The sequence below is a fragment of the Neopelma chrysocephalum genome, unplaced genomic scaffold (assembly GCF_003984885.1).
Source record: "Neopelma chrysocephalum unplaced genomic scaffold, ASM398488v2 Primary Assembly neopelma1_24, whole genome shotgun sequence".
NCBI classification, from domain to species: domain Eukaryota; kingdom Metazoa; phylum Chordata; class Aves; order Passeriformes; family Pipridae; genus Neopelma; species Neopelma chrysocephalum.
The window spans coordinates 22,797,710-22,821,948 of NW_020897693.1; the positions used below are offsets into that span (position 1 = coordinate 22,797,710).

At 43.5% G+C, this 24,239-nt stretch overlaps 1 protein-coding gene across 2 annotated transcripts in view; it reads right to left on the reverse strand.

Moving 5' to 3' along the window:
* Window positions 1–24,239, reverse strand: part of RAD51B (RAD51 paralog B) — a 439,031-nt gene that overhangs the window by 17,665 nt on the left and 397,127 nt on the right. The window contains exon 12 of one of the 2 annotated variants that reach the window (XM_027708174.1): window positions 4,574–4,789. The exons of the other annotated variant lie outside the window; for it this stretch is intronic. Coding sequence (XP_027563975.1) covers window positions 4,734–4,789 — 56 coding nt within the window. The 3' untranslated portion in view covers window positions 4,574–4,733. Of the gene's footprint in view, window positions 1–4,573; window positions 4,790–24,239 lie in introns of those variants that run through there. 2 annotated transcript variants of the gene reach the window in all.

Sequence of the window (24,239 nt, forward strand, 5' to 3'; positions counted from 1 at the left end):
TATTGAAACAAAGTGCTGCCTAGCTAAACCTCACACAGTTGTTTTCTTGGGATCTCTGGCATGTGCCTTTCCTCTGACTGTGGCTAGTGCTTGCTGCCTCAGTAGCAGAGAAATCCCACCACAGCATGTCTCAGTGAGCACAGATATCTTGAAGAGCTAGAGAATGCAAGAGGCTGCAGGCTGATAGGGAAGCTTTGTAGAAGGTCTGTATTCAGCAGAAGAAACCAGGGTAGGGCTTAACCCCTTGCTGGAAACATGAACAGTGGCAGAATGCAGTAATGGACAGTGCAGTGTTTCCTTTAATCTGAAAATTAGCCAGATTGCTTATCAGAGCTCTATTTTGAGAGCCCACATAAACAATGGACCACAAAACAGAAGTGAGCACCTGCCCCATGCAGCCTCTTACTCATATTGTCAGGAGATGAGCACTCTCTTGCAGGCACAGAAAGGGGTGGTGTGACTGAAGCCCTGCCTGCCAGCACAGCTCTGGGCACTGTAGTGGGGGCAGCAGTGGCAAATGGCATATTTTCTCTGCAAAACTCCACCAGCCCTAGCATAAATTTTTCACAGGTTCTTGATGGTTTCGCTTCATCCTTTCCTCCATGGACCCTAAAGGAGGCTGATTTTTTGAAAAGCTACCTCATAGTCCTTTTTATAAAGCAATCCATTATTGCAAATAATATGTTAGCTTCCCTTGCCTGGAGGTCCTTCTCCCTACTTTAATACTTCCCTCTGGCCAAGAATTCCCCTCTTGCTGTGCAGGCTAGGGACATGGACTACTCACGTGTACTGCAAAGGATAAAGTTAGCTATTCCAAAGATAAGAGCAGCCTTTAAATGTGCAAATATGTTTTTATTAATCTCTCCTCCTACTTCGAGTAGTTTCCCCTCCCCTCCAGCTATAGGAGCACACAGGGATCCTTGCTGCATAGAGTGATGGATTTTACATATGGCAGTTCAGCCTTAGTACAGCTTTACTGGTTTAATCTCTTTCAGGTATCAGCCCATCTTTGTGCAGGCTGTTGTAAGACAATATTTTTTTTTGCTAAAGGATTCCCTCTAAAGAGGGATCAGGTATTTGGCATCTAGCACATCCCCTACTCTCATTTCTCTGTCCTCCGGTCTTTGTATCACAAATTTTGTCAGCAGGACTGTAGGCAAAGGTATGGTGAGACATGGTGGAGTAGGATGTCACAGTTGTCCCTTACTTTGCCTGCCTGACCCTGACCCATGTTAGCAAATAGGCTGGTTTTGCTAATATAATCTGAATCAGTAAATGCATTCCTCACATAGACATAGGTTTAGCTAATGGGATGTACTGATAGGGAGAAACTTTTTAGGGACCTTTCATTAACCTTGGTGTGATATATTCATGTGTGTGTGGGCACACAAATGGTAGCATGCTGCTCCTTCAATTACCACACTCATCTCCACTCATTCGGGGTCTCATGCAGAGCAAGCACGTGCAAGTTCAGTGCGGCTTTGTTTGCTCAATGTGATAAGGATTTGTAAAATAAAGATGGAGAGATAGGCAATTATAGTCTTCTTGCAGTCTCATCCATTACTCTACAGCACTATTTGGTTTAATGTCACCTGATACTCATTTTACACCTGATGTTAACAGTGGTAATGTGCAGGACAGTGGAAAACTTGTCTGTTGTTTGTGGGATTTAATGCCCCTGTACCTATCTTTGACAGCTTGACAACACATCTCTTTCCCTTCTTTCCAAGCATAATGTTTTTTGCCTCGTTTCTTGATGAGTAGTCTCCAACAATTCCTTATAAAAACTGGAACTGTCACTGTCACAGTCTTGCTTTTTAGATGTGATACATTATGTGCTGCCGTGTCTTTGCATATGGGTCACACATAATTTATGCATATTGAAGAAGACAAGTCAAAACAAGACCCAGTGGATGAAAGCACAACAAATTCAGATCAGAAGGCACATTAAGAGTGGCTGAACAGAGAGATACTGTGCTAATGGTGCAATTTGCGCAGGCTGAGGAGAGGTAATTTTTCTATCATGAAAAATTGTTACGCTAAGGATGGATAAGAACTCTGTTAGAATAGGGCAACATAGCCATTATGGTTTGCTACTTCTAGTGTTAACCTCTAACAAACCACAAATATTGTGTAAGTCTCCATATACTGCAGTTTATCAGCAGGGTATTCTGTTACTTGATTTATGATCTAGGTCACTGCTTTGGTTTAACAGCAGTTAGTAGTAGTGAACATGTCCCGGAGTAGGGTCTAGGAGGTGCCTGGGGTCTGAGACATAACTAAAACCCAGGAGAGGCTGTCTTCTTCTCTCTGACAACTGGCTGACACTGCAAAATGCACAGGAACCCTGAAAACAAAAGCAGCAGAATGGGAAGGAAGGCGACTCGCAGCTAGGCACGGGGCCAGCTTTCTCTGCTTTTTCCTCTGAGTCTCCACTTCTGGAAGTCCTTGTTTGCACAGCCTTACTATCAACTCATTTTAGCTGTTCATTTTTGGTGAATCATAACCAAAGGGAACCAAAGCACTTTCTGAAATTTGCTTCCTCTTGGGCAACAGAGAGGGTGGCTGAACTCCTTCCCCTTTTGGCTGTTTATGCTGCTCTTTTGAAAGAGCACCGTTATAGCAGTGCAACTGCTGTATTTACAGCGTTGTGGTACAGCTTCAGCTTCCTCAAGCAGTGAGCTTTTGAGTATCTTTATTGGTGAAAAGAATATGTGACAGTGGAAAAGTAAGTTAGAGTTTCTGGGCAGGCGTGATTTAAGTGTGATTACATTACTAGTGAATTCTAAGTTTTTCATACATATGAAAATAAAAACATGTTCCCTACTTCAACAGCCTAGTCTGCTATGCCTTCAAGCTCGGCAGGTCAGGTGAGGGACGTTAGTAAAAAAAAGTACCCAAATGAGAAAAGATGACTTTCTAATGACCAGCTGAGATGAACCTGAAGAATACTGCTGTCTGTAAACATTTCCAGCACTTGGGACTACGTAAAGTTCAGATCTGGGTTAAAAAATTTTGTTATTTACACCCACCACTTATGGTAAGGATGGGAGGTTAAACAAAAACTGACCAGCAGAGACTGAATGTTCCCAGGTAGAGCCGAACAGTCGGTAAGAGATGGAATCAAAGATCAGGCTTCTGGTCTTTCTTGGACCAAGAAAAACAGTAGTGATTCCATTAAAGTCACTTGCTCAGTAACTAAAGGCAGTAATTTTGGACCTTGGGCAAGGAATAAGTTTTAGTCATATAAAAAGCACCTTGGAGAAAACAGCAACAAGCATCAGCTATCCAAAAACCAGAGAGTTCATAGGAGGTGTAACAGCAGATCCACCTGGAGAAATCATCAGCTCTTCTTTGATCTCAGCCTCAGGGAAATGAGCACGTAGAAGCTGAGCTAGATATATTACAAAAAAATCACAAAGGTCAAGCAGCAAAATGGAAGCCAATGAGCAAGAGACTTTAAAATGACAAGTAGTTTTTCCATCACTACTGTAGCAGCAAGAGGAAGATGTAGGCAACTGAAAACGTACTGCCCAGTGGGGAAGAAAGGTTCCAGACCGTTCATGGCTAGAGTCCCAGGGTGCTTCATACCTCTTTTGCATTTGTTATCACTTCAGACAAATATTACAATCAATGTCAATGACAGGAGGGTGAGATCACAAAACTAGAACAAAGACTAGATCAGAAGATCCTTCAGATACTGTTGAAGTCAGTTGGGCCAGATGAATTTCATCCTTGGGTAGTTGCTACAGCCAGTTATTTAACTGCAAAAGCTCTAGGTGTAACCTTGCCCAGCTCCTGGGATGTTATGGAGCGCAGAGATCATACTTGGAAGCCTGGAAAAGTGCAGACGTAGTTCCGGTCTTTAAAAGGCAAAAAAGGAGGAGCCAGGGATTACAGATTGTTCAGCTTAACTTCAATTCCCGGAAAAATACTGGAACAAACAATCAAACTTTGGTAAGCACCTAAAACAAAACAAAGAGATGAATAATGGCCAGCATGGATTTGTCAAAAACAAATTGTATACAATGGGTCAAATTTCCTTTCATGACAGAATAAAAAAAGCCAGTTGATAAGGGAGAAGCAATAGTATTCCTGTGTTTTGACGGTGGTGAGGCTTTCATCACAGAGTAACATGATACTCCAAAGCAAATTTTAAGGGAACCTGTGGTAGATGGAGCTTGTCTGGGATGATGGGATGCTGATTGGAAAACCGCACAAAGAGATTAGTTATTAGTTATACTTTAAAAATGGAAAGATGGATCAAAGAAGAGTTGCTTGGGAGTCTCACCGGGTCAGTCTGATTTAAGGAAATTGTGAGCAGCTTGGACAATGGAACAGAGAATATTACATTCTTAGCTACCACAGATCTGGAAAGGTACTATGGGTAATCTGAAATATAAAGCTACAATTAAAAAGTATTTAAACAAATGGCCTTAAAAACAGGATTAATTTCAGTAACGACAGTTCTCAGTTTCTATACATGGGCATCACCAGGAATAATTAATTCTATTTATATAGGGTACTGAATTTTTGTGCAAGTAGCAACTCTGCATAAAAAGATCTGAGAGATGTTCCAGGTCACAGTCCAAATATGAGTTAATTACTAATGCAAAAAGGACAAATGTTTTACTAGAATGTGTGCATAGAGGGTGTAGTCCATAAATAATCATTCTCCTCAGTTCTTTGTGAGGTTGCAGTTGGAGTGTGATGTCCAGCTGTGGGTGCTGTCCTCAAAACAAGGTCCAGAGAACAACTGGGGGATAACCAGAAGTCTTGAAAAACAAAGCTAGGATGGAAGAAAGAACAAACTTTTTTAAGTTTAGAGAAGACTGGGGGAAGATAGGGTTACCACTGTCAAGTATTTGAAAGATGACTGGGAAGAAAAGGGGAATAAATTGTTCTCCATATAGATGATGGATAAGACAAGAAATGAGCTTAAACTACAAGAAAGGCTGGATGTTAGAAGGCAGCAAGCAGTAAGGATAATTACACAGAGAAGTATCTGAGGAGGGTGGGGAATGGCCATCCGGCTTTTAGGAAGAGGTTAGACAAGCATTTGCCAAGTGTGACGTAAGTATAATGATTCTGCCTTGGGACATGAGTCTGGACTAAGTTACCTGCTGAGATTCCTCCCAGCCATATAAATCTCTGATTCTCCCCTGGCTGCTGGAGGAAGCAAGGCTGATGTTGTGGAGCACTGTGACTGCTCCACATTTGTGGTGTGCAATGCTCTCATTGGTGAGTGAGAGCCAAGAGCAGTCCCACATGAGCTGTGTGCACTGCTTTCTGATTCCAAGGAAAAAGGCTGCAGTGAGAGGTGAAGTCACTGAAGACTCAGATGTCCTTGGACTGTGAGAATATAGTCCTGCATGTTTTATCTCACATTTATCTGCATGTCTCTGGTCCTTACATGGTGATGGTATGTGACACTAACCTTGATTGATCAGTATAAAACAGTCTGTTAAGCTGAAAGTCTGTCACTCCGACTATTCCTAGGATTGCATGCCAGTCGCAGCCTCCTGTATAGCCAAGCAGAGCTGGCTGTCCTGCTCCATATAATTCAAGACTGCTTGCTTCCCTTTCGGTGGGAACCAGAGGCCAGTTCAGCCTGCAGCCCTGGCACCAGTGACACAGGCTGGCACTAGTAGCCCTAAAACTGCCACACTGTCAGATGCTGGGGAACAGAAAGGTGAGAAATTGGTTTTTATCTGGAGTCCCTGCAGGCCACTAGGGACACAGCTTGCTAAAGATTATTTTATGCAAGCACTTAACAGAAGTTTGTGTTTCTCTAGGAGTTCAATGGAAGGTAAGTGGAAAAGCGCACAAGCAGGAAGGACAGAAAAATTATTTGTTTTGTTTTTTTTTTTTTTTTTTGTTTGTTTTGTTTGTTTTGTTTTTTTTTTTTTTAGTTTCCAAAGACACCTTTCACAAATGTTAGTATATCAATAGAGAAAAAAGAATTCTTATTTTAAAGAGGTGTCTAACCCAAAGTCCCTTGAAAAAAATAGTAGAAAGCAAACATGGAAGTCCTTCAACTCTATGTCATAATTTACAGGAGGTTTCCAATTGTGAAATCTCTCAGAGATGTGGGGCAGATGTTATGGTGAGGAAAATAAAACAAAAACAGATATTGGGATGGGAAATGCAGAGAAGATGAAATGACACCGTGTTGTAATCCTTAGGGGAAATCTCTATACGGCTTTCTAAAATACTATGCTGGTGAGCAATTAGGAACCCAGATGAGCTATATAAACAGAGCCACTAGAGGTCTGTAACTGTTCCCATGCGGTTTCCACAGAGATCGTCAGTCTCAAGAGCAGCTTTGGGGAGGGGACTACTTCTGCCCACCATATTCTAAATGATCCCTTTAATATCCTGTCCAGAGCTATTTGTGTAAGAAATGCACAAAAATGAAGGTTTTCCAGTGCTCGTTCCTGTTCCTATGGCAGTACGTCAAAGGCAATAATAATACAGATTTAATTAATTCAGGAGAAGGAATTCCCACTTGCAGCGGTCTTAACCCTGCAGTGGAGGGAAGTTGTCAATCATAAGGGCAAAGGTGCTAAAACTGGCATGGATTTGTGAGTTGGGGGATTTTTTGTTGGGTTTTTGTTTGGTTGGGGTTTTTTGTTGTTTGTTTTGTTTTGTTTTTTCCACACTAAGGCATTCAGGAGTGGAATAAAAAAATAAATGCCACCTGAGCTTCAGAAAAAGTAGGGCTTCTTATATAATCAGCAATTTATAACTGTGTGTGAACCATCCAGCTGCAGGAAATCTGGACAACACTAGGCCTATAGTCTTGTCAAAAGAAACCTCTCTGAGGGAATCATATTTCCCCATCCAGGTCAAGTTTGGAGATCATCCCTATTAGCCTTATTCTAAGTGCCCATCCTCATAACAAAGATTAGCAGCATCCTCAAAGGAGGCAAAACCTGCAAAAGTTGGGGAGGATCTCATCTCCACTTGCAGCCATCCAACTTTGAGTAAATCACAGGAGCAGAGGGGATGAAATAATTGGCAAGAACCAAGAATTACTGACTCAGACACCAAGGAGTGCAGATAAAAATCCTTGCACAGAGCTAACATCACAAAAATTAAGAAAGGCATTTTTGGGAAAGAGAGAAGGGAGCAGGCCACCAAAGTACTTAGGTTTTCTAGAATGCTTAAAAGAGGAGAAGGAAAGAAGAGAGAGGAAGTTTGTTGATTTTACTTGATATTAACCTCATGCAAACCTACAATGGGACATCTTAAGGAGGTCAGCCGAGAATGGAAAAGCAGAAAGAATGACTACTTTCCCATAAAAAATATATTGTCTGAGTGGGAATAGTATAGGAGAAAAGACCACACAGGAAGGAAAATATTAAAGAATTCTGTTGATGTAAAATGAATTAATTTCTTCAAATAATGTCTTTAAAAAGACTTTTTTTCTCAAACCAATGTTCTAAAATAATGTTTAACTTATACCTGTGACAAAGCTCCCATTGCCTTCTCCTTAAACAATTGCAGACTATCAAAGGTGAAGTCAATATAAGAATCTGTTATCCTTTTACCCTGTATGCCCTCAGTTTCCTTTCCATCTGCAGTTTACCTAACCTGGCATAAGTTTCTTTCTCAACATGGGGGAAGTGACCCACATGATCCTTTGTGTGATTTCTGCAAGGGTGCTCCCAACAGATAGCATCAAGACAGCACTAGAGCTCTGCTGAAGCTGATTTTATAGAAAACCTGTGGCCAGTATGTAGTTTGGTGGAAAGCGCCAAATACTTTGAGGGTAGAATCTGCCTACCTAAAATTGCAACAAGGGCATTTTTGTCTTGAGTAAAATGGGGATATAAGGCTCATACCCAACTAGGGCAAGATGGTGATTTGTCTACCACTCTGTGAAGCAGGCATTAATTAGAAAAATCAGATAAATAAGGACTCACTTAGATCCAATGCCCTGGTCTGCTGCAGGCATATTTGTAGAAGTCCGCTGCACAAAATGATTTAGAAATTGTTTCCAACCTGCAGCCTGTCTCATCTTTGAACTACAGCTTATGCCATCCCAATGGCACAAAACTTTAAGGCTCTGACATACAAGAAAGGATCTTTACAGTGCAACATCTTACAGCCAATCTTGTGGCTTTTAGCTGGAATCATGCATGCGATTCCCAGCACCACATGTGGTAAACCTTTACCTACACAGAGACCTCTGTGTGTCCATTCATTCAGACACACCACCTGTGCCCGCACTGGGGCTCATACCAACCCATGTGCATGTGTGTGTGGTTTCTCATCATATATGTTTTCACTGAAAGAGTAAGGTGAGGAAGAATTGGCCTTTTCATTTCTAGGAAGGCCCTGAACAATCACGTTGTATACGGATCTGGAAAAAAGAAGTACTGCCATTTGGAGGAGAATTTAGATGCTCTGAAGAGAATGACCTCTTCATGCTGGCATAATCTAATTTATCTATTTACTGGATATTACCCCATTAAACCATTTGCAGCATGGCCAAGGGCGGGCTATATAAGGCCTAATTGCAGTCCCTCATGAAACTTAGTAGAAAAACCATTAACACTTTTTAACTTATTTTTTTGAGGTTTAGCACATATCATACGCCCTTTCATTTCCTTGGGAGTTATGTTTTTCATGGTCTTTTGCAGAGTTCAGTCCCTTTAGTAAGACATTACAGGAGCTTTCTCATAACCTACTGGGTTAAACCCGACAAGTGGTCAGTCTGGTCTTCCCTAAAGCACTCTCTTGGGCTGCAGGGGTTGGCAGAAGATATGTCAAAGGCCCAGATCATACTAGTCAGTGGGTCATACCAGTCAGTGGGTCACAGTGAACCAGTGTGCATGAAAGAACAGCACAAAAGCTGCAATCAGTTAGCATCTGTATGCTGTAACAAAGGGAAATGGGGCAAGTCAGCCTCAAGATATTTCCAGAAAGAGGTGAGGTGATGCCTGCTGATGACATTGCTTTTGATATGAGATCTTAACATTAGTTATTTAAAAAGCATTATTTTTTATATTTTATAGCCAGCAGGTTCTTTTGGCACAGAGGCCCCTTATCACAGTTCAGACATTATTGCAGTTTGCCACTACAGTTCTAGGGAGAGTCCTTGGGCTATTTGCTTCATAGCCGGAGTTTGGAGCCACAATATTTACTGTAACCTGAGCTTTAAAGGTTTTGCATGTTATTAAGAAAGCAAGCTGCAGCCTGCCCTCTTCCCCCGCCCTTTCTTCGGGGTGGCTATAGTACTGAAAACGTGAACACTGCCTTTTATCTGGCTTCACAAAAACATATCTACAATAGTGTAATTTTTATGGTAGTAACACATGAAAAGAATGTGTGAAGCCTATGAAAGTATGCAAAGACTCATGCTAGTTCTGTGTTTAATGACAGTGAGATATGAGGCTGCCACACCACACTGAAGCTGCAAAGTTCTGGCTCTCTGAGCCAGCCTTTAAGAAGGCTGAAGAGTGTTTGCGTCCTGTGTGCCATTTGTCTTGTCAGGAATGTGCTAAAAACAAATCTCTGTATACTGGTAGTGATGTCTGAAGTAGGCCCAGTCCCCACGTGAATGAGATTAAGGCACTCTGCTTTTTGTGGTCCCCGATAATACAGAACTGTCTGTTATGGATGACTTGGATTTTAATCAGGGATATCACTGGGAAAAGCAAGCCGATACCTACACTCTGAACTTCCATATGTTAAAACATCAGGAATTCTTTTGATTTACCTTAGATTTGAATTTTCTGGGGAGGAAAAGTATAAACAGTCCTGATGTAATTTTATATTTAATGTATAAGTGCAGTTTTCCAATAAGTATTTTTCCCTATAAGATAGAGATTGACTCTCAGGTAGATCTTCAATTTAGAATGTCTTTTCTTGAAATCAGTGTTTTATCTCTACCCTTACCATCCTCCTTTGCAATTCCAGAAAATGAAGACTGGTACATTCCTGAATGCTGCTCTAAAATAATCACCCAGCAATAGTCAACTTCTACCTCAGATGCATTAATGAACCCCTTTAAACCACCAGTGCAACGTAGTAGGTGCTTATGAGAACAACATTCAGCCATGTGTCCATGCTTCAGATACTGGGTTATTTGTGAAGCAGGCAAGTTTCCAAAGCTGGGATAGCATTCCTGTTACCACTTTCCCATGCCAGCTGTCTCAAGGAGCTGTTACAAGAGGTGGTAATTAGGTGCTCGAGAACTACGTTCGATCCCTCCTTCCCCTCGCCATGCTCCAGACATCCCTCCCAACGCGGAAAATGCTAATAGAGTATTAGGTCATCTCAGTGCTTCTGTATGTAGACTCCTGTTTTCTTGACCAATTGCTCTGCTGATTCCCAGGTCCCAGTGCACTGGGGTTATGGCTAAATATACAAAATAAAGGTGGAGAAATGAGTGACTACATCACAAAAGCATATGACTGGACATTTTGTTTCACAAAGCTGATGAGACAATCTGAATCATACTGTTCTTCCCACACAGAAATCCCCTTCTGCTATAGTTGTGCCTTGCATACCTAATAGCTTAGTAATAGGTATAAAGCAACTTCTCTGCAAAGCTGGGGAAAACCATATATCCCAAGTGGCCCAATGCCACCCTCTTCAGCTTTGATCTAATACTGACATCTCAGATATTGACACTGTGATAATCATTACAAGAAGTGCCAATGGAAAATGATTGGATGCAAAAAGTGCAGTTAGACAGCCAAGAATAACTGGAATGTCCTCTTAATATTTTGGTTACTCCACATGCTTTCACATGAACCTTGCTGGGAGAGTGGCAGCAGCATAACAAAAGCAGAAGAGTTTGTGGGATTATTCAAAACTCCCTGCTGCTCCTTACAGGCTTGTTTAATCAGAGGGACTGGAGATGGAACCATCTCCATCTCCACTGTGGCTCATGCCTGACATTCACATCTATCTTCACAGATGAGTTAAGTCTTTCTGAAGCTGCCCAGGCACTGGGAATGGCTGAGAGTCCTCATGCCTCTGCAGAGGGTTCAAGGCATGCAAAACAACCACGATTTTGTTTACTGCCTGACGGAGGCTTTCTGGAGTCCACATGCCATCGGTCACGTGAAACCCAGGCATGGGTCATCACTTCAGGCAAATGCCTGGAAGGGAGAAGGGCAGAGGGAGCTGAGGAGAAGTCAGTGGTATCTGATGGATAGGTGGCCAGGAGCTGTCAACCACTTTATCCATGACTTGTATGCATGTGTTACACTACACAGCAGAGTTTTCAGATGCTGATCAGCAGTGTAATATGGGATAAAGAAGGAAATTTTGGCAGCATATGGGAGAGATTAAGGCTGCAAGGAGGTGGAAAGGAGGAAGATCTTTTGTGTGCAAGCTATTACAATGGGAAACTGCCACCCTTTCTCTTGGGTGTCTGGGAATACAGGGGCTGTGAGTCCTGTAGTTCAAGTTTATGAGTTTAAATCACTGAATTCAATGCATTTTCACGTGACAAGTCTAGTCCAGCAACTTCCAGGATGCTTTAACTGGGCCCAAAGCACTCCTGCAGAACAAGAGGAGTATTTCCAACAGCTCCTTGAAGGCAGGTAAAGAAGTGAGGTTGGTGTGGGTATAACCTCAGGTACTGAACATATTGGGGCTTCACGGGAACTGGTGGGAAAGGTGGTTGGTGGAGACACTGGACACGTTTGTCCAGACTCTGCAAATTTGCTTTCCCTTGCCCCTGGCACTGGCTCTGTCCTGCCATTGCCATCCTGGCCCAGTCTCCCTGAACCGCAGGCCCTGCTGCCAGCCCATCCCCATCCTGCCCTGAGAGCACCTGTCTGGTGCCCACCTCCTCAGTGCCCACTACTCCCAGCAGCAGCCCCAGCCAGCTGCATCATTTGTTTTGGAGGCCTGCACTAATTCCCTCCGCCCTCATGCCCGTCCGTTTACAGAATCACAGCCACCTCCAGCTTGTGATAGCGAGTGGCCGCCAGGTGACCCTGGCTTAGTGTAAATATTTTGCTTTTGCTGGAAGGAAATGTGACATACATTTGGGGTAGAAGCTATCCAGAGGCTGCAGCCTTGGAAGCCAAACTGCTGGGAAGTCCCTGCTACAGTGGTCTCAAGGTACCAGCACTGTCAAACATGTAAGACAGAAGGATCATGCACCGGCAAGGGGTCAAAGAGATTTGCTTCTTAGTGACAGAGCAAGTGCAATTGAAGGTCAATGTGACATGCCCCACGTGCAACCCAGCAGTAAGTAATGAGGGTGCCCATTCTACCCAGGCACGGCAGAGCAAGGCACAGCCTGGCTCACCTGCCCTGGCACACCTCCCCATGGGCAGCTGAGCGCTGGCATGAAAGAAGGTCATGAGGGAGAGATATGAACACAGGCGCTTTCCAAACACCCATGTGAGTTCGGAGCAAAGACACCATCAGAAAAAATCACTACATGATTATTTTTATTTCTTAAACTATGTGGCTGTATAAGCAGCCATGGGTAAGGTGGTTGGTCCCAGTCTCCTGCTAATGGGCTTTGCCTTGCAAAGAGTACAGGCCAGTTTAAGGCCTGGATGGGTTTTAAAAGCTGCCTCCAGCTGAGGGTTTTTTTTGCTGTTGGTGATACTTGTTATCACCTGACTCAGTCTGCCAGGCTATAGCCATGTTTAAAACGGAATAGTAATATGGTGCTTAAAGGCATACTGTACCAAACAGCTAGTGTCACATTTTACATCTGATAAATATTAATTAGTGGTATTTCAAAGTACAAAAGGTGTTGAGCTCTCATGTGTTGGCTGGAGAGAAATAGATCTCCCAGTTTTAACCATAATCTTGCTGAATTATGCATTTTATTTGGCATGGCTGGTTACTCTGGAGTGGTGTATGCTCATTTGGCATCCCTTGCTGGCATACCAAGGTGCCAACTTCCGGCAGGACAGCCCAGCAGCCTACCCAGGGAATCAAAGAGCCAGATTATCCAGAATGGGCAAGTTGCACCAAGTCAAAGGTTTGTTTTTTGGTAAGTATCCAGAAATTAAGGCTCTCGCTGAGGTTTTAGGCCATGCCTAGGCCCCATCCTGATCAACTGCTGTGAGCTTAATTATCAGCCTTTGTTTCTCCAGACAGTCAAATTTGTTACGGAGAAAATGCATGTGTGCTGGATTCACTTGTGAAGGGCTTGACAGTAGATAATTTAAAATCGAATTACAGACTGCCATTAAACCAAAACCAGAAAGTTCCCTTTCACAGGACAGTGCTTCTCATACACTAAAATAAAAGCTGAAAACAACTGCACAGTAATGCTCAGCCAGTCCACAAAACCGTAGGCAGGCACATTGACTTTTTAGGAAGATCCCCAGTGAATGTTAAACAAACCCTGCCATTCCTAGCACTCCTGCCTGAAATCAGCGCTTCACTCCCCGCTACGTGCAGAGACATTTAAACAGCTCTTGCAGCAACAGCTGACATCATCATACTGAATCCTGCCTGGGAGATCTCAGAAATGAGTCACAGAGAGGGGAATTAACCTCTCCTTAGAGCTGTCAGTGGATTAGCCAAGAAGCAGTGGAGAAGGAAGGAAATGAAATAAAAATTTTCAGAATTGGAAATTTTCATTGGGTAATTTCATAATTAGAAATGCACACATACACATACATATACATACATATACACATATATGTACATATACATACATGCAGACCCTCTACAGCCAAAGAAAGCAACAGTAAGCTGTTGCAACTGAAGCATGTGCCACACAATCCTAAGCAGGACGTTCTGTTCATAGTAGAACATAATGTAGCTCATGGAAGCTCAAGGATGAAGCAATAAAAGTTGTGTACTAGCCAGTTCAAGGTTACACAAAAACATTAAGCTCCCTCTTGTTTAGAAGACATTGAAATGTGATACATGAACACAAAAGAAGTAATGTCGTTAAATTTTGAAAAGAATAGCTGTTTTATTCTGTAGGGGTCTATGGGATCCTCCATGCTGAGGAAAACAAAGGACCTCCATTTTCTTGACCGGAAGGAGGGATTAATTTTAGATGGAAGCAGTGTGCATGTGATTTTCCTCATGTGGTAAATTAACTGTAGGCTAGCAGGCCTATGGGCTACTCACCGTTTCTATTTGATATTCAGAGTTGTGCTGCAGGAAGTCACAGAGGGCTCACACCTCAGCATGGGTCAAGCTGCTCTTATATGTCTATATTCTGACTTATAACTGAAAGTCATGGCAAAGCTCTTGCCTCAGGACACAAGTTGATGTCCTGTCTCCTTGAAATTGCCACCAGCAGCAGGTTGGCCACTGCCAGTGCCCTGCAAGGCACTTCCATGCTTGTCTGAACCACCTCACATAGGAGAGTTATGGAGAGAGATTTTTGGCTGCCACAGCCTTCAGGTAGGCTGTGTTATGTAGCACCCGTGCCACGAGCTCCTGCTTCTCCCTAGAGCAGCCAGAAGGAAGGAGTTCTGGCGTCACAGGGCTGAGAGACAGTCCGTTCCAGGCCAGCAAGGTGCCGATTCATGAACTCGCCACTATGGATACAAAATGCTGGGAAAAGGCAAAGAAGCTCACAGCCATTACAGTCAGGTAATTCCCTACCCAGACAATGACAGACCTGTCTCCCATCAGACTCTCTGTTTAACAACAGATTAACCAAATTGTTTTGAGCTTTCCTTGTGCTGAAAGGATGTTGCCCAAAGCAGCTGAAAGGACAGCCCACATATCCAATACTAGCAGCTTTTTTTGATCTGCTTTTCCTTTGACATTGCTGGGGTACCCTCCCACCATCACCCTGCAATGTAAATTCACTTTTTAATGCAGTTGGCTTGGATTTGGGAGGAAGGTAAAGTGCCAACCACCTAAAAGGACAGCCAGAAGAGTTGCCACCTAAAAGACCAGCTGGCAACGAAGCGATTAAACTGACAAAAAAGGAGTTGAGAGTAGTTGTATTATTTTGGGGGTGGTGGGGTTGCAGGGAGGGGTGGTGCTGGTATAAACAAAGAGCTCTAGACTCAGTAAAAACAGCTAATTCAGCCAAGCACCAAAACTGGTGCCAGTTCTAGATAAACTTTGGTCCTCCTCTTGCAGTTTTCATCCAGACTTGTCTCAGTCAGCACCAGGAACTGCCTATGGGTGCATCTCATCAATAAAAACAGGCTAGAAGAGACTTGTGATATGTTTCCTATGTGGTTGCCTCAAACAAGGATGTATCTCACACCCAGAGTCCAACTTAGCTGAGCCAGTTCCAAAAGTTGGCTTGGTATCTACACTCCTAAATAGGAGCTGGGGAAGCCATCAGCCTGAGCAGCAGGAGGAAACTTACTCTTTATTCAGAAGTGTTTGGTTTTGGCTTTGAAAATTATAGATGGGGGTGGGGGTGGGGGCAGGACGTGGCATCCTGTGAATTGCAGTTCTGGCTGCAGCATTCAGTGGTCACAGTCATCTCTATATAAATACCTGTGATGAAGGACCTGGTTAATTTTCTGAGCACAAAGCTCTCCCATACTGATATGTGTACTTCAAGAAGAGGAGAAACAGATACATGTGGCATGTGTTTCTGAGCTAGAAAACATGAAAAGTTATGCACAACAAGGAAGCACAGCACAATTGTTGAGAGGTAGCTGGGAGGGCTCTTTCAGTCTGTCTATCAACAGAAGAGATGCTTGAAGACTGCACCCATCCTGAAACCATAATTTTCTTTTGCAGAATAATAAGCAAATAGGTTTTAGCTTGTTGCCTGCAGGGAAATGGTTTTGTAATGGAAGGAGCACTCTGAAATCAATAAACAGGAGAATGGCTGTGTTTGTTTTTCCATGTACTGGAGGTGAAGGTGCAACCACACTGGGATTTCTTTCACATCCTCTCCACTTGACATAGGGCGGGGGACAGGCACAGACACATGCAGAGCTGCACATCTATGTGGAGGGAGCATGTAACTGTAACAACAAAAGCTTTGGACTCTGCCTTCGCCTCCCTGCCCCCCCCCCAGTATGTGCCATGCCCTTCCTGTAAGTGGAGTGGGAGATGTGGGGTCCTGGCATGCCTGATGTTCTCCCTCAGGCTGTATTTGCTTGAATGTTTTAAGCCAGCACTTGCCACCAACACAGGAGCTGCCTTGGTGTCTCACTGCCTCTGGCTACTTGCTTCTGTTCCTCAGCTCTTGTGCAATCACACCGAAGTGGACTGGTGAGTGCAGCTGGACCACAGCCAACCAAGGCCTACCAAAAGGATGCTTTTTTTTGAACCTACCTCTGTTCCCCACTCCAGTTCACTCTCTTGCACTAGGAATGAACCTCATGTGCTTCTTTTGGCAGTGACACAGACTTATGCAGACAGGTGTTCACGGCCCCCTGGCCTGGGGCAAGGGATGACTTGGGTGGGCCAGGGCCATGCTGGCCCCAGGGCATCCCTACCTGCCTGTGTGGGTGGTGGGAGAAGAGAGTGGCAAGCAAGCTAAACTAATCTACCAGAAGCAGTGATGCTGGTGGAAGTATCACGTTTAAATGCACACATATACTCACAGAAATGCACTTTACCACAGCTAATTTCACAAGGGGCAGGTAGTTTTGCTTATTGATTTTGAATCCAGAACCACCAGTGTAGTTCTGTCCATGCTACATATGTTTTGCTGGTATGTCTGAAGGATGTGTGCCCAGCACAGGCACAGACTCAGCATTAATTTGGAAAAAGAGAGTTATCTAGCCAGATGGAGGCATTTTTTCCTCCCTTCAGCTGCATTCCAAAGACAGACAATTATTTGGAGGTATCTTGTGTGTTTAGTCAGTGCACAGAGAGCATTTGCAAATGCAAAGGCAGCAGTGAGTATATGCTTTAATCCTGTCTTATATAGAGCATTCCCCTTATTCATATATTCCTAGCATTTAAACCATTATCTCAAAGGCAGGCCTACAGCTGGAATGAATACTTTAAGATAACTAGCCCTCTCCATGTCTTGGCCACCGGATGCCCATATGGGCTTATGTTTTTAATGTATATTTCCTGTTGGCCCTCTTTGCTCCTAGCAGATAGAGAGTGAGGTATTTCTCTGTGTGTTCTTGTATGTGCTAGGACAGGTACTCTTGTGCCTATACAAGTACTTGTAAGCAGATGCAGATATAGATGTGCCCATACAGACCCACATTACTAGTCACGTTTACATTTGTCTATATACATGCCTATCCTGCCATGCAATCAACATATACACAGGTTTGCTGCAACAAGCCAGTTGTTTTATTTCTCTCCTGAATTGCCAAATGCTGCAAGCCGCAGGCAAGCTATTGTGGACCCTGATTCCCAGGTTTCTTCTGGAGTTGGCAAGTAAGCAGCACTGCAAGTTTCCTAAAAACTGGGATGAAGTTTTGTGTAAATCACCTTCTAGGCGTTAGACTTTTCCCAGCAAAAGAGGGGGGCGGGTGTTTGGAGGAGGGTGAGTTGCTCTCTTTGATGTGGGGATTAGTTCACATGTCAGCACTACCCCCCTTTTTTAATATGCTGTGATTTATAGAAAGGCAGCTATGAGAGATAGCCAAGGGGACACCCACGTGGGACTTACTGACAGACACCACCTCCCAGAAAATACCTACAACTAAAGCAGCTGGCATCAACAGAAAGACTCCAATTGCAAAAAAATGAAAGCATCGTAAAAAAGCCCTGTTTTGCCTAACAAATGCTTTTTAAAAATTAGGATATGTTTTAATGCTTATTAAGCAGAAACTGGTTTTCCCAGCAGCAGAGGGGGAGTCTTTCTGCATATCCATAATAAAGAAATTATTAACACTTTTTCCTTTAAAAAAACCCACATTTGTTTTTTATTTTCCCCTTACAGCACACATCACTAGTGAGAACGAGTGTGGCTCCAAAAATGATTATGCTCACTTGAAATATATTTAGCAATGGGACTGCTCCAGTCAGAGTTTCCACGTTCTGCTGCATGAATATTTTATCAGTGCTTTAGAAAAATCTTCACTTTTTGGTTGAAAGTTACGTGGTCATTCTGCAATGCAATCTTATGTCTATTAGTGTTGAAGGAAAGTTTCCTTATGCTTTTCATGGGAACTGGATAAGGCTCTGACTTATTAGGCTAGAAGTCATATTCAGAGTAGCTTTGCTTAGCACATCTGAATTATTTAGGCTTACTGCTTTGTGGAGTGGATGGATGAGGGGCTGGCAAAGGAGACAGTGATAGATACAGTAAGAAAGATTTAACTAGTTTTATAGTCCATATTAGTATTTTTTCAATTTTTTATCTGTTTTGGTCTTTTTCTAGTATTTTTATTTTTCCAGTTATCTTTGAATGAAACTTTCAGACAGTCTAGTAAAGCAAACCTTTTTTTTTTTTAATTAAAAACCAAAGTTTAATTTCCAGACAGATCAGCATTTTGAGCTGATTCCTTGTCTGGCTACTCTCGTGTTGAAGGCAGTGGGGGCCAGAAGGCTGTGGCAGCCCAGATTTCAGATTGAGTTGCTATAAAACTACCTCAAATAAGTAGTTTTATTGTGTTGTTATCACAGAGGTAACATGGGGTCTTTCTCAGGTATTTCTTTTAACTCATCTCCCATCCACATACCTGAAGTCTGCATTCACCTTTGATGCTGCTTTACTGTGGTCCTTCTAGCACATTAGAGGCATCTCAGTGACTGCCTGGGCACCTTACCTTGAGGGACAGACAAAAGCCAAACCATTTCTTTGCTGCTATGTTTCCAATGGTCTCCTGTGATTCCCCCCACTATTCTTTTAAGCATAAAGGGGTTATTGTGTCACCCCCCAGCAACCCATAAATGCCACTGACAACCAAAGCATGACACACGACAGGACGTGCCCCACAAGTAGGCTTTGTACCCAGAGCGGTGCAGTAAAGTGGCCATGTTCAAGTGTGGCCTCACAGTGTGACTTCTCCCACCCCAGCCGGGGCTGCTCCATGTGCTCTGACCCAAATGCTAATCAAACTACTTAAACCCACAGTGAAAGCACAGACAAAAGCTCTTCTGGCGTCTCCCCAAGCCAAGTGGCGCCCTAGCCCAGGGTTCCTCCGAAGGTATGTTGTGGCAGCACTCTAGCACAAATGGGCCAGGCTCTGCAGAGCATGGCAGAGAGGCATAAAGGTTTTCCTCTCAGGTGCCTGTGTATGCACTGCCTTGGCTTGCTGCTGCTCTTTTGTGCCACTGTAAAGTGACTGCAAATGCAACACTTCTCAGAAACATGCACAGAGTAAGGTATTACATGCACATGCACCCTCTCCCTCAAAACAGGTAACAGTATAGTAAATCAGAGGGATGCTCCCTTTCAACCCAGACTGATACGGGGTTGGGGATGGTATGTGGAGAGAGACGGGTGACTTGGTGGACCGGAAATGATAAACCTTTCCACAGCCTGGGAAACACACCACATGTGTTTCTTGCAAAGAAGAGTATTTAAGAGACACAGCACATGCTGCACTACTTATTCTTCTTCACAGATGGCTCACTGGGGCCAAAAATCAAAACCGTTTCCTACTTATCTGTTCAAATTGTCAAAATATTTGACGGAATGAATGTCAAGCAGTATCTTGAAGACAATACTTTATAGAAAGAAAGACAATTTGGAGAACAATTTGCATCCCCATTTCACTGCACTTTCCAAAAATGGAAAATCCTTCTTGCTGGTCTCCTGGCTGTCATGTGGCAGGGTGGGCAATGCCAGCTGATCACAGGCACAGACATCACCGACTTGTATTTTTTTCTACACACATATTACTATTTGGGTGCTCAGGTCTGTCTCCATTCTCAACGGTAGCTTGAATCTCTCCTGAAGGTTTAAATAAGTTTTTCCTTTAAGTAAACAGAGAGCACTGGCTGATTAAACCCCAGTATTTATGCACCTATTTTGCTAATGCTTTTCAGTGAGAAAAGTAACTCCTATATTATGCTCTCATCTGAGAGAAGCAGGATTTCTCAACTCCTGTTTGTATTGAGTTGGGAATATACAATTTAAGCAAAGCTTGTTAAATGACATATATACGAAAGAGTTAGACAAGTCATTTTTCAGTAGTTACATTTGAGTGTGAGATTAGAACTCAGATTTTATGATTTTGGTAGCTTACAGTTAAGAATTAAAGAATGTAACAATGTAAAGCAATAATCAAACAGCCAGTTAGTCAAGCAGAACAGGCTTATACTTTTGCATGCATGAGAAAAGCAGAGAATTTGAAAAATATCTTGATTTGGGGGCTTTTTTGTTTATTTTTGAAAGTTATGTTGGTAATGATGGAGCTTAAGTCAGACCAATATAAATAGACAGCAACTTTGCCATGGTCTTTTCACTTAAAGCCATAAAAATGTAAGTATAGGTTGGAGTTCATAACCAGCTGGACCCCTCACCTCTCAAAAAAAAAAAAAAGAACCAAGACTGAAACCAAACACTTCGTTTGATTATCCAACTGTTTGGCTCAAAGGTGCAATTGGCTTGTCTTTCTGTGGGCTGTATGAAACCCAGATGAAATGAACACTGAACCCTGACCGCCAGACACAATTCCCATGTTTCCCAAACCTGAGCTGCAAGTTATAAATCATACACCGTCACGTGTGAAATCCTATGTGAAAACATCGGGTGGAGAACAAGAACTCTTTCTGCAGGAGATACCTGCATTCCCTCACATAACAGCGATAGCAAGGAAACAACTGTAACTGCCGATATATCAGAAACAGCCCTTGAATATTTCTGTTTTTCATCTACATTTAATAAAAGATCACTTCCATTTGAGATTCTCCAAAAGCATGTTTTTTCTCTGGTGTCTCACAGGTAGGAGGGACACAAAAGAAAACATGTCATCCCTTTCACAGTTTGTGTGATGAAGTAAATACCTGCACTATCATCTAGAATTTGGTAATGGAAGGCTTTAGGGAAAGGACTGTATTTTCTTTTTGACTTCCTAGTAACAGACATATTGTCAATGTTCAGTGAAAGTTAAAATTATACTGTACCATAGCTGTGTACCCTGTATATGGGTTTTGGGAAGTGATTTCCATACCCTGCTGAAGCAATTCACCATTAGTATGGAAGCTGGGCTAGAGAAAGCGAGGCAACCACAATATGTCTTTGGTTGGAAAGTTCTTTTTTTGCTTCAGGTCTAAATGGCAGCCTTGTCAGACATAAACCTGGCTCCACTGCTTTTATTTACAGCTTAGGAGGGAGCTCAAAGACTCTGGAAATACTGCAGCTAAATAGTCACCTTCTTAGCACCCTGCCTGGTGCAAAGCTTCCCTGGCACCTGATTAGGAAAACACTGCAGGGGATTCACAGGAAGAGGGGCTGGGGTCAGGAGAAAGAGTTAAACCTTTGCGTGTAACTTTTCATGTGACCAGGCTTGCAGTCCAGTGACTTTGGGCTCCACTGGCAGGCAGTGGCTTGTGGAGTCCTGGGAATTATTATATGGGATTGGGAGAGAATGCCAGCAATGCACAGAAGGCTCAAGGGGGAGGATGAAAGGCAAATGCCACTCAATGAACGAATTCAGAAATATGCATGCAACTTCTGAATGACTTCTTTCCCTTCGCTGAACCTGCACACCAGTTTCTACAGCCACCAGTGAAAGCGTCATGATACTGTCCCATGGCCTGAAAAGGCCTGTGCCAACATTCTCGGCTCTGCCAACCCACCTGCTGCTCCAAAGCACCTGCTGCTGCATGGACAAAGGTCCTTGTCAAGACATCAGGGAGCCTCCTAAACGCAGCCGCCTTCAGCAGGAAAGCGGGGTGCAGCTCTTCTGAACGCGGCAGCTCCCACTGGTGGTGGCAATGCTGTGGGGCCGTGGCACAAGCCACAGCCAAGTGCAAGGGGGAAAAATTCAGGATTGCTGCTTCAGCAATCTGAACCAAGCAGTGCCAGAACAGCCTGTCGGCTAGGGGCAGAGCTCGGGCGGTTCCATGTCCATCGTAACCATGGTGGTTTGGGACTCACCTGTCCCATGGCTGGCCTCCCCAGGTGGCTGCAGTTCAGATGGGGTGTGCAGGCATGGGCTTCAAAAGCGCACTTAGGAAGTGTAGCTTGCTGCTTCCCCACGATATGTAATCTTGGAAAGATGGGAGCAGGGCCATCTAGAAACGGTGACCCTGCAGCTCCTCACTTGGCAGGGTAGAACCATCTTTTATTATCCTTCGGGGCTATGGCTGCAAACAAAAAATGCTTTCATTTCAGTTTGGCGGTGGTTCTAGTTGTGTATGCTCTGGCTGCTTCCTTAATTACAGTGGTTGTTGACAACTTCTGATAGAGACCCTCTCTTTGAACAGTCCCCCGACTCCCCCACTTTTTTTTGCAGTCTGAACACATAATAAACTGGGACAACATTCTGTAAAAATAAGCTCACTGTAATGCAGTGATTCCCATGCCACAGTTATGCTGTGTTCCTCTCTTCTGTCCTCTCAATTTGTGCTGCTGCTGTTTATTTCCTCTTTCTGGCTATAAGACATTTTATTTATTAGTGCTGGATTTCCTGTTGCCTGCAGCTGCCCATACTTTACTCTCCCCAGTTCACTTTGTCATTGGAGTAAGTCTTGCTCTTATCAAGTTTGGCTGGTGATTGTATTAAGCAACACTTGACAAAGAGGGGTACTTGCATGTCACCCTGGGCATAAAAAAACCCCTAAATAAACCCAAATCTGCTACGGGGACCCCTCAGAGGCATAGGAGGGGTCCCTTTTTCATGACTTACTGATGCAGAGATTATACTTTTTTGGATGGCAGGAACACTTCTTGTTTTGCTTGCGTGCACTGCATCACATGGAGGAAGTCAGCTCTTTGACTGTAAATAGTGTGCAGGTCTGACTGATGAGGGGCTGGAAGTTTGCAATTATTTCTATTTCAGACTGTGGCCCACATCATGGTAGAAACATTGTGTAGATTTTGCACACTTGAGGTTCATGAATGACTTCCCCGACCTTTTGTGGACATGCAACATCCTCGTAGTAAACATAAAGATTGCTTGTACAGAAAGTGAGATCATGAAGGGGAAAAAATATTTTGCTGCCTTGAACGTGATTTCCCTGCTGGAAGGAAGGAGGCAGCACAAGCTTTTAACGTTCTATTACCAGCAAGGCCAGTTGGAAAAGCTCACTCATCTGCTCTGGGGGGAGGTGCTTCATCTAAATTCTCTGTTGTCCAATTGCTATCTGGTACTATTTCAAGTGGCAGAGAATAAGGTTGAAGCAGCACGTAATGCTGCTCTTATTAATATTCTCTCTTTTGCGTTTTATGTGCGAGGGGCTGCCCTAATTTTATCATCTTCTCCTTCTGTTTGGAAGGGATTTGGAGCCTGAAAACTGAGTAATTAGAGTTAGGGGTGAAGAGAAACCTAAGGCATAGAGGCAGCTGAGGTGTGTTTTACAGTGATGCAGCCATAGTCCTGTCAGGATGTGATCTTTTCAGCTGCTGTTCACAGTGGGCAGTTGCTGGCGGAGAAGCGCTGCAGGTGCAGCACCATTTAGACACTTCTTCCTTTGTGTCAGATGTTCGAGAGGTGCCCAGAGACATTAAATAGGGAACTGTCTTCTGACATCTTCCAGGTAAAATGGAAATGGGAGATCCTGAGCATTTGAATTATGAAAGATTCCACTGTGTTACCTGCAAGCCAGTGTTTTAACCCCAGTGTCCTGGCCAAATTCCAGCTCTGCTAATTACATCCTGCCTATGTGAAAATTCCCCTGCATTTGCACACTGCTTTCTTCCTCGCTTGTTTTCAGCAGCTGTGTGGAGTTGCCAGGTGCGGCGAACTGCTTGCCATGTTCCACCTCAGGCCTGGCTCCCTTTCAGCAAGGAATGAAATGAGCACTGTGCACAGCATTTGCAGTGAGTCCAGATCCTCTGCAGAGATGGGTGTTACAGAAACAGCATACCCAAGGATCGGTTCTGGGGCCTCACCACAGAAGGTAACAGTGTGAAGAGGCCAAAGACTTTAGTGCTGAGGTACACTATAGCATCACAGGAGAGACAAGAGGAGGCTGCTGCACTGTGATCTGATTTTTCTCCCAGTTTCTCTCACCTACAAGGGCTGGAATAGCTGGTACACACTGATCTGGTTTTGGGGGCTGACTGACTTCAGGTTTGTTTGCTTAGTGGGAGAAGCCTTCAGTTCTGCTTACACTGGTCACCATCAATATATATCCAGTTTTTGCATGTCTGGCTATTGATCAGTGTGGACACAGGAAGCTAGAGAAAAGAAATAATTCAAAAACTTTGAATCTATAGATTTGTTTCCTTCTCTTCCACTTCATGACTCATATGCACATGGTTTTTGGCTCGGTCC